The 11,092-nt window shown below is 37.3% G+C and overlaps 2 protein-coding genes across 2 annotated transcripts; both read left to right on the top strand.

Annotated features, from left to right (window-relative positions):
* Window positions 1-706: 706 nt before the first annotated feature.
* On the top strand, window positions 707-2,973 carry LOC116121357 (WAT1-related protein At5g40240-like). The gene is made up of 5 exons (XM_031407320.1): window positions 707-863; window positions 1,012-1,101; window positions 2,162-2,223; window positions 2,337-2,488; window positions 2,820-2,973. Exons 1-5 carry the CDS (start codon window positions 707-709, stop codon window positions 2,971-2,973), a joined length of 615 nt encoding a protein of 204 aa, XP_031263180.1.
* Window positions 2,974-4,758: 1,785 nt separating this feature from the next.
* On the top strand, window positions 4,759-7,363 carry LOC116121356 (WAT1-related protein At3g28050-like). Its single transcript, XM_031407319.1, has 7 exons — window positions 4,759-5,228; window positions 5,308-5,376; window positions 5,483-5,596; window positions 6,376-6,610; window positions 6,695-6,853; window positions 6,968-7,119; window positions 7,225-7,363. Exons 1-7 carry the CDS (start codon window positions 5,056-5,058, stop codon window positions 7,361-7,363), a joined length of 1,041 nt encoding a protein of 346 aa, XP_031263179.1. The 5' UTR covers window positions 4,759-5,055.
* The last annotated feature ends 3,729 nt before the right edge of the window (window positions 7,364-11,092 follow it).

The raw sequence follows: 11,092 nt of genomic DNA, 5'->3' as shown, positions 1-11,092 counted from the left end.
CGGGTCAGAGAAACATCATCCTCTGATTGCAGCTCATTCCAAAGATCTGTCAGCAGATGAACTCCAGCGATGTTGAGAGTCCGAACGGACTCTTCGGGAGTGTGAGCTACTTTATGGAGCTCCTTATGGAACCTATCAATGTAAGATTGGAGGGATTCATCCCTCTCTTGCCTTATGTTGCTAAGGTAGCTCAAAGGCATTGAGAACTTCTTATTCACCTGGAAGTGTCTTAAGAATGTTGAGCTCATCTGGTTCCACGAGCTAATTGATCCTGCCAAGAGCGACTTGAACCACTACTTGGTATGAGATGTAAGAGTCACTGCCAAGCATCGGCATTTTGCCAAGTCAGAAACTTGGTGAAGTTCTATCAAGTCGTTGAATTCGTACAAATGATCCTGCGGGTTAGAATTCCCATCGAACGCCCGCATATCAGGCATTTTGAATCTGGATGGGAGAGGGGCGGCTAACACAGCCGGAGAAAAAGGAGACGCCTTTGTGACTTGCCTTCGCTCATTTTGCTGAGCTTTTAGATGATCTAGAGCTCGTTGTAGCTCCTCAATCTGAGGCAGCGGAGCCATCTGGGGATTACTTTCCCCCGTGCGGGTTCGACCCTCGTGATTGTTAAGGAAAGTCCGAAGGTCGGATTCCTCCTCGCCTCTGCCGACAGTTCTGGCCAATCTTGACACACGCTGGCTAGAGTCTTGTGATGGCGATGAATGGTGCGGGGAATCTTCACAACCTCCGCGGTGGTACGAAGCACCCGTCTGAGTGTGGGAACTTCCTGCACGACGACGATCGGAATCGTCATTCTGGCGATGATGGAATTGCCCTGCCTCGCACTTTTGTGGGAGTGCTCACGCAATGTAGCATGGGACAACTGGGGCTGTGACCTGTCACCGAGTCTTTGTGACACGAGTATTCTACTCGGGGTGTGGTCGGTGTTCACTGGTCCCTCGGAGCCTCTAGGCCCGTTGTTTGCCACCCGCTTTCCCTTCCTTTGATGCGATGCAGTGCACGCGGCATGGGCTATCACCCTTTTCCGCGCTTTCATGCGACCTGCAGGCGTTTTTGGCGGTGGCACCACCTCATTTGATTCGAGTGGTGCAATCCGATCCAAAAGGTCCAACCTTTGGTTGACCGTTTGGAGAGTATTGTTGAACCTCTCCAGGTAGCTCATAACGGCTGGATCAAGCCATGAGCTTGAAGGAATATCTCTCACAAGATTTTGCGGAACTTCCGAAGTGCCCTCTTACACCTAGGGGACTTCTTCCTCACCATGATTGGGTCGCTCAGATTCAAATCTGCGAGCCATTTGTTGTTGTAGGACCAATTAGTTAGAGATTCTCCCGATGAAGGATGAATACTAAATCAGGCTCTCCTTCAAGCGTCAAACTATTGATGCTTGATTTTGACACTAACTAAACGCACGCGTGAAATGTTGAGCTGAGTTAGAAGACCCACGCGAATGGGGGTATGAGAATGGATAAGAGATGGAGAACAATGTTTAAAGTGGTTCGGATGCTTAAACAAGCGACTCCTACGTCCATCGATATTGTATTAATATACTGAGGTCAGGTCGCGTTCAGCGAGCTGATTTACAAGTTACAAAGAGAGAAAGTGTGTATGCTATTTTAGAGAGAAATTAGCTAATCCTACAAACGGGAGAAGAGCCCTCTATTTATAGTGGGATGAATTGAGGTAATGATTACTAAATCAGGGAGTGGGTCAGATTGCCGTCCAAATCCTTCCTTGCGCCCCGTTATTCACCTGTTCGATTGATTTCCTTGACTCGCGCAGAGATTTGGACACGTGGAACGCCTCTAACCTTTCACCAGCCTAGCGCACACCTACTGCACTGGGAGGAGCATGCCTCTTGCATCAGCGTGCGACGTGGCTGCGTTTGAATGGCTGTTGGACTTACCTAAGCTTTGACCAATTACGCTGACAGGGCTCTACGTTAGCCCTACTTTTCCGGGCATAACACTATCATTTTCAGGTTCTTCTTCTCCCTTTTCCATTCTGATAGACCTCCCATTAAGAAGGTGTATCAATATAAAGGGCATAAGGGTAAAAGGGTGTGAGTGTGCATGTGTGTTAGTGGTAACTTTCATTGTTTGCGTCTTTGCAACATTTCAAACTGCCATACTTGCTCTAATTCTAGAGAGAAACCCAAATTCTTGGACTCTAAGGGCAGACATGGAGTTGATAGCTATTTTGTATTCGGTAAGTATATATAGAGAGGAGCTTATGTACATTTCTTGTAATTGTAGCATTGTCTCTTATTATCCAAGATCTTCTCAATATTGTAATAACTTGATCTGCTGTTTAATATCTAGGCAGTTTTTGGAGTAGCACTTCGAAATCTTGTGCACGCGTGGGCATGTCATAAGAAGGGACCTGTCTATGTTTCCATGTTTAAGCCAGTTGGAATAATCATTGCAGTTGTAATGGGGGTTACTCTTCTTGGGGATACTCTTTATCTTGGAAGGTATAATTATATACTTGATATTTCTCAGATGGGTGTTCTTTGCATTAACAACAATTAACTTTGCATTTGGATAGGAATCCTTAGGCTAAACTATACGGACTGAAACTCCACCTTTAGCGATAAATTCTATTTGATCATCAAAATGCTTCTTACTGGTTTAACAAGAAATAAGAAAACTTGTACCAAGAGCTACTAGGTATAAAGAAAATAAATGAAATATAAAACATAAAGGTGAATCAGTTGCTTTCTAGTAACTACGTTATAGTTGAATTTTGTTTTGACGGGAAGGAGTAAGTAACCATAAAATTGTTGGATTTTTATTTCTGTGCAGTATTACTGGAGGTTCCATAATTGCTTTTGGATTTTATTCTGCGCTTTGGGGCCAAGCCCAAGAGGAAAAGATGGTTGATGACAAAGGAATCAATTGCTCGAAGTCATCATCTCCTAATGCCCCTCTCCTGGAAAACAGAAGCATGGAGATATAATAATTTTGCACAGAAGCGAACATAATGCTAAAGCCTAATCAAAGTAATTATTTAGCTGCAAAATAATTTCTGGGTTATGGTCAAGAAAGTAAGTGTACCTGTAATTGTAAACTTAAGAGTTGGAAAATTAGTTTTACTGTATTCTCTTTTCTTCATTAAACTTATAACTGGATAACATCATTCTGTCTATCAAGAATTATATTGTGCTAGTATGACAAGGTTGAAAGGAAATAATACACTAATAAAATATTTCCTACTTGAATGAATCTATGAGAAACAAAACCTTGAACAAATATGCCTGAAATAACAATTAATCCACAAGAAACATAAACAGTTTTACGTGGAAAAACCTTTTCGATGTAAAGAGACTAAAAAACCACGGGATCGAATTATCCACTTAAATCTACTATAATAAAAAAGTGTTTAAAACAACCACAAATCGCCAATAATATTCCATATAAAATTTAGAGTTTTATCACAACTCTAACAAAGTGAAATACACAAAAGAGTTACGAAAAGATAAGAGTAAAATCACCAGCAAAGCATCCGAAATGTAGGCTTTATAACTCTAAACTTAACCATTAAAAATGAAAACCAACTGTCCAGATTGAAGAGCGAAACGTCTTCTGCGTTTTGACAAAAAATTAGGTAAATCAGACTAGGGATGACCTTCCAATCGCTAGGTTGAAGAAGGACAGATGGACTGAAAATTCTGTAATTCAACTCTTTAATTTGACTATTTTTCTAGAGGTAAAACTCCACAAAAAATATGGTTATCACGAAATTAACCGTTAGATGTGAAGATCTTACCGTCAACAACAATACTCTGATATTTGAGCCAAAACGGATCAAAATTCACCGTTGGATTGTCATTGGAATAAGCTAGTGTGGCTTCATCTCTCTCACTTCTATATATTTTTAATGGGTGAACATCATCACATTTTCTGACTGTTCACCCACTCAAAAATCAACTAAAACAAGTTGTACTTTTTTTTTTTTTTTTTTTTTTTTGGACTTTAGGATTTTGGGCCATTATCTATACGAGGAAACCCAAGCCCAACAAAGGTTTGCCTGTTCCATTGCCTCCTTCGTACCAGACTAATACTAAATCCCTAATGCAATGATGAATTTTCAGTTTCTGGGTACCACAGTGTTATTGCCTATTTGGTACTGCAAGACAATTCATGTATATGCTAAGTATTTAATACATTTAATAACCACTAATCACAACTGATTTAAAGACAAAGGGAAGAGAAATTTCAGAGATGAAAATTCACTTACTAATGTTACATATAAAAATAAATCTTATAAAGATATGCATAAATTGATGTAGCACAAAATAAATAAATAAAAAAATATGATAAGTTTAACTTTTTATATTAACTCTTTTATTTATTTTATGACATATCAGTTTACACAAACAAACCTTTATTTGTAGATCTAATATTATCGAAATTGACTAGAGTGTGGTATACTGTTGTATTCTAGAAATTTTCGTCACTGGGTTGTTGTGCTCAATAATGCATGTACATATTGATTATGACCTTAGATATCTAAAAGGTAAAGTGTCTTTGTTTTGCCAGTTGTCTAATCAAAAGCTGCTAAATGTACGGTTGTGATTTAAAAACACATATTTACAGGCTATTAAAATGGCAGAGGCATTTGATAAAGTGTTCTGCATAGTGCATATCATGACTGGCCCAATAAGGTTGACCTCTGCATGACCTCCATTGTAACAGAAAATGAACTCTCAATCTCAATATTTAAGTTTTGGAAGTACTTTTTTCATTCTTAAGAAATTCGAAATGGTCAAATAAACAAAGTACATACACTACTTCAAGAGATAAACGAAAGTTCTCCAAAACAGGGAAAAAAAAAATTATTATGTAGCAAATTGTCTTCATCTTCCCTACATTAATTGTGTAGTATCAGCCAACCATTTTAAGCATCCACGTCTATAAGGCATGGCACAAAATTTCCCATAGATCTCTGGGATTGAAATCCGTCCCTGATTGCGGAGTGCTTTGTTGTTGGCACAAGAGCATCACATAACACTCGCTCGTCCCTCACAAAGAGCAATAAATGTGGAGTCCAAGCGTAACAGAAGTTATGGTGATGTTAGAGTTCTTGGATGTAGGTTTAAACACCGTCACTAAGGCAGCCATGAGCGGTGGCATGAGTCACTTTGTCCTTGTTGTCTACTCTAATATCCTTGCCATCTTCTTCCTTGTTCCTTGTTCCTTCATCTTCTATAGGTAAGTACTCATCTTCTTCAACTCAATTCTAGCTCAACATACAACATCTTATAGTTTCTTTACCTTTCTTCTCGTTTAGCAGACAACGAAGTCGTCCCCAGCTCACGTGTTCCATAGTATATAGAATCTTCATCCTTAGCCTGGTCAGGTACAGGTTTCTTAATTAACACAGGGATGTTAACGATCATAATATTGTAATCTCATTACAGGAACATGCGTATTTGTGTGTTAATTTATGAGTATTGTTCTTGTAGTTGCTGCGGGCAGATGTTTCACTATATTGGGATAGAGTATAGCTCTCCAACTCTGGCATCGGCTATGATCGATTTAACTCCAGGCTTTACCTTCATACTTGCCATAATCTCCAGGTGCCCTCTCCTTTCTCTATTCAAATCTCTCCTGTCAGGGAAGGTCAAATTTGAGTTCTCAAATTTACTAATAAAGTTACCAAAACATACAATTTATTCCTGCATGAAGCTAATAAAATTCTATAATATGTAAATCAATATCTTAAAAAAACACTAATTACGCTGATTCTTAAGGATGATGAAAGAAAAAATGATGCATACATAACATGCATTCATCAATTCACCTGCCCAGTATGGAAGACTTTTCTAATAAAAGACAAGTTGGGTGCGTTTAATCAATGTCAAGTTGATTATCAAAATTTAGAATTGGTTGGTAAACTTTCCCTCTCAATCACCAAGATATGGGTCAATTAACATTAGCACTACATGTTAATGTCCATCATATACTCAAACATGTCAAAACAAAGGGTTGAAACTTCGTAAAATATCAGTAAAAGAGACATGGACAAATTCTAACACAGTGGTGAAATGAAAATGGAAACTACAACCAAATAATTCTGTGTCAGATGAGAAACACCTTGTCCTGGCCGAAGGAAACCTCCAGGGGCACCACCAAATAGGCTTTCCAGATTTTCCTTGATGGACCAGAATGTCATTTTCCAATTAGATAGGACAAACTACTACCTTAGCTTCTTTCTGGAAAATGTCCAATAGATAAATTATTTTCCATTCAATGTGTATAACATTTTAATAATGGATCTATATTATGAATTAAAACTTCCAATATTTTTAATAATTAATTATTAACTGGACTAATATCAAATATTGGAAGTTTTCAGGATGGAAAACCTGGACCTAAGAGTTCAAAGCAGTCAAGCCAAGTCCATTGGAACTTTGGTTTTGATGACAGGGGCACTAATTGTGACTCTATACAAAGGTTTGCCCATTACAGTTGCTCCATCAACTAATAAGTTACTTAAGGAAATTATGCTATCATCTCAATCAAATTGGGTTCTAGGAGGCTTTTTTCTCGCACTTCACAGTGTTATTCTGGCATCGTACTACATTGTCCAGGTACACCTATTTAAAATATTCAAAGTTCAAGCACCAGTCCAAGGGAATTAACCAAATATGTTGTTTTACTTTCCAAATATTCAGACATGGATTATTAGGGACTACCCCGCCGAGCTGATGGTAACACTCATTTGCTGCATCTTTGTAAGCATTCTGTCTGCCATAGTCTCCCTGGTAGCAGAGAAAGATGCAAATGCTTGGAGACTGAAGCCTAATATCAATTTGATGGCAATTGGGTATTCGGTAAGTGTGGAGAAGAACCTTTGCTTAATTGTAGCTAGGATTTGTGCTTCTGTTCCACGTTTAAAACGGTTTGTTAAATATTGAACTAACTGGATGCTGCTACTTAATCTCTAGGCAGCTTTTGCGTTATCACTTCGATCCGTACTTCATACATGGGCATTAAAGAAGAAGGGACCAGTCTATGTTTCCATGTTTAAGCCACTTGGAATGGTCATTGCAATTGTGTCTGGAGTTGCATTCCTGGGGGATACCATTTATCTTGGAAGGTATAATTTATTTAATTCTCTATGCATATTTATGTAGTAATTCTTTAAAGAGTCTTAAATATGACAAGAGAAGAATATGGTTGTATTATTTGAATGGTTTTGCAGTTTGGTTGGAGCAGCTACAATAGCTCTTGGCTTTTATGCTGTGATTTGGGGCCAAGCACAAGAGAAGCTTATGGTGGATGACAATGAAATTTGTAGCTTTATTAAGTCTCCTCTCAAAAAGTTCTCTCCTGCAAAATAAAGCATGCAAATATAGAACTTTTGCGTGAAGAAGGGAATTTGTTGAAGGCAATATTCATTTATGATTACTAATTTATGAGAAAATGTAAACACAGATTTTGAAGAAGCAGAGTTCTGATCTGAAGTTGCTTCTCTGCAAACATATCCCTTATGAATGTTACATCTAATTCAATGTGTTTTGTCTTCCCATGTAACCTTTATATTTAATTTTCACTCCACATCTTATAGCTTCTTATTTATATACTCTTCATCTATATCTCACAATATCAACCTTTTACTTTTTTATAGAACTTGAAAAAAAAAAAAAAAAAAAAAAAAAAAAAAAAAAAAAAAAAAGAGCAAAGGATCCAACATGGGTTCCTATTCGAGTTCCCCCAGGCACTAATAGGGTTACCTAAAGGTTTTACCCGATCATTCATTTTAGGGCTCCAAGGGATAGTTGAGGTGTGCATAAGTTGACTTAAACACCCTTGATCACTAAAAAAAAAAATGAAATTCTTTTAGGAACTTGGTAAGAATAGCATACTATTGATATTAAGCAAATAATTAGTTTGTTTTCAAAGAAGTGTAGATTAATAGAAAATTGAAGAAAATTCGAAAAACCAAAGATTTTAACACTTACTTGTTTTTCATAAAACTATTTTTCTCTTGTATGAGGAAAAAAGAACTAGACTAGAACTAGAATTAGGGTGTTTAATACCAGGTTAACATGTGGAAAGCTAATAGAAAGAATTTATACCTCTTTTAGTAATTTTCATAAAAGGATAATATTTTAACTAATTCAGAAACAATGGTCGACTAATATAAAATATGGAGGGCCAATGGCATCACTCTAAAGTGAAAGTATTACAATATTTTGGATTTCTCTTAAGATCACGGGGTTTTTAATTAAAATAACTAAATTTTTCAGGTCTATAGTAATTAACCAAAATTTCAAACACCAATGTAACCAACTTCTTAGTTAAATATCATTTTCAAACTTTCATTTGCAACCTCTCACACAAAAAACACAATATCAAGCAAGTAAAACCACTACATTCAAGTAAGAAGATTGATCTTTAACTTAAAATCATTATATTCTTGCAATTTTTCACTTTTTATGTTAACTTAAAATGATTGTCTCTTGTTATTCACCCTTTCCTGGTTGGCATAATTTAATATGCCAATGGATAAAATATTTCACACTAATAGCATTTATGCTAACAAAGAAAGGCAAATTTTACACTTTAAATCAGTTAGCGTATTTTTAAACCAGTTCGTGTAAAAAATTATGTCAACTGTGAAACTTTACAAGAAATTCCCCAATTGGCATATTTTTAAACCAATAGACATAAACAATTATGTCAACTCCCAATTGGCGTATTTTCTCACGTCACAATTCAAATTTGAATACAAACAAACCAATATGATTCTATTCGCATCAAACACAACAACATCCACACCACCAACACTCACAACATTCATAAAAACAACTTCCATAACAATAATCACATTAACCCGAAAACCTTAGAAATTTAAAATCCAAAAACCCTAACTTAAACATAGAAATCTTACAAAAACTCAAAAATCTAACAATTTCCTTCAAAGTGTCGCAGTTAACTTCATTACCACCATTGACCAAAAATCAATCAAAATGCAATCAAAGTACTCACTGTAATCAAATTTATACCATGATTAATGTAATAAGAGAGAAAAAAATAAAAAATAAAAATCAGCTTCTAGCCGTTTTTTTTCTTTTAAATTGTAGAAGACTGAAGAAAATTTTGCTTATATATGAGGATAATTTCAGGAAAACGGCATTTGGTGATTATATGGGTATAGGGTTTGAAATTTTGGCTAACTATAGGCCCCTAAACTTTTGGTTAATTACTTAAAAACCCATCAACCTGCGCTTAAGGAGAAATAGATCCACCAAGCCACTATATTACTCGAAGTGGACGAGAAAGGCTTAGGTCCAAGATAGGTTGTGGTTGGGCCTTTTTGAAATAGATAACAAGTCCATTTATTTATCCCTCACCAAACACCAGCCGAAGCCGCCGCAAACTGCTGGGCATCGTTTTTGGGCTCACTGTCGGGTATATTAAAGGAAGAAAAGCCAGGACTTGTTCCATTTCCATATGGTTTAAAACAAAATTTGAATTAAATTCAAATAATCACATCTTCCATTATAAGAAAAAAAGAATTTATACACTTTCTCACCTGCAACAGCTATCCAACTCATTTATTTCCTTAGTTTTACGTATACAATTGGGTACAAATATGTTGATGCTTGATTTTGGACAACGACTGGCACGTGCAAAGTGCTAAGAGAGTCTTAGAAATTACACGTGATCGATCCATGAGATTTGAATATGGTACTGAGATTATATATGTTGCAGAAACATAAATAATAGACTAACAAGAGATGTTTTTATAGTGGTTCAAACGCTTAAAGCAAATCCTATATCTACTGTTATTTTATTATTCTCTGACTATTTTTATGATATTGCCCGTAAAGCATACAAAGATAAAGAAATACCTTACTTTACAAAGAGAAATAATGAAGCTCAAATCTATGTCTAGCTCTCATATGCCCAACCTCCTCTTTTCGTGAAGAGATGTGCTCATTTATACACCTTTTAGGTCAATGTAATGAGTACTTCTACAAGTTGTCATGACACGTGGGGACTACTCCTTAATCCTTATCTTTTTATTTTGATAAAGTTGAGACAAGTGTGTGATCCTCATCCACTCATAGACAAAACTTGAATCTACTGGGTTGGTGACAGCCATATCTCTTCTGTCTTGGGGCGATGTGGCAGCTCCTGGACGACACAAAACCTTCCTGAACTCTGATTGATTGGTGCTGACATCAGTGCAATTTTTTAGGCACAACAGAAACCCCCCAGTTTTTGGAGTGTGTAATTGCACTTCAAAAACTCATGTCTAAGATTTGAATGGTTGTCGCACTATAGGTTGTAGTCTCGAATTGAAGAGCTTGAACTATGCTTAGTGCGATCGGGTGCTGAGAGCTAGGATTGTGATCTGAGAGCTTGAAGCGATCCAAAGCTGAACGCGATCTGATAACTGACATGAAATGTACAGTAGATGAATTGCTAGAGGGAGCTAATGTCAGAAACCTAAACGCACGGCTTAGAGGCCTTAAACGGATAAGCCAACTTCAACCATAACTTTTGATCTAGGAGGAGCTTTGGAGCCCGTAAGATATTCACGGAAAGCTTGTTCTGAGCTCTATGTCATAGCAATCGGAGAACCTGATTGGGGCCATTTTCCAGCCAAAATCCACCATTTCTGCATGTTTCGGGGCTGTTTTGAGTTTTCTACACGTTTTTTCTAACGCTGGCAGCTAGTCGCGATCTGAGAACTAAGAATTGATCGCGATCTAAGAGTTGAGAACATGACTTGAGGTTGTTTGCAATATCAGAGCTAAGAGTTGATCGCGATTTGAGAGCTAGGAGCTGATCGCGATCTAATAGGAGCTCGACCTGAAAGTCTGAGGCATGCGATCTAAACGATCTAATGCACACAATCTCAAGTAAACGAGTGAGCTTATGAGCTCAATCAGAGAACATAAGGAGCTCGATCAGAGAGCATAAAGAGCTCGATCAGAAAGAGCGAAAGGAATTCGATCAGAAAGCACGAAATTTGAGAACACAAGTAGTTCGATCAGAAAGCGCAAAGCTTGATCTAAGAACTCGAGATCAACGATCTAAGCGTGCGATTAGTGATC

This window comes from Pistacia vera, unplaced genomic scaffold (assembly GCF_008641045.1).
Source record: "Pistacia vera cultivar Batoury unplaced genomic scaffold, PisVer_v2 Contig973, whole genome shotgun sequence".
NCBI lineage: Eukaryota > Viridiplantae > Streptophyta > Magnoliopsida > Sapindales > Anacardiaceae > Pistacia > Pistacia vera.
The sequence above is the reverse complement of the archived record's forward strand: the minus strand, read 5'-3'. Positions and strand labels throughout refer to the sequence as shown.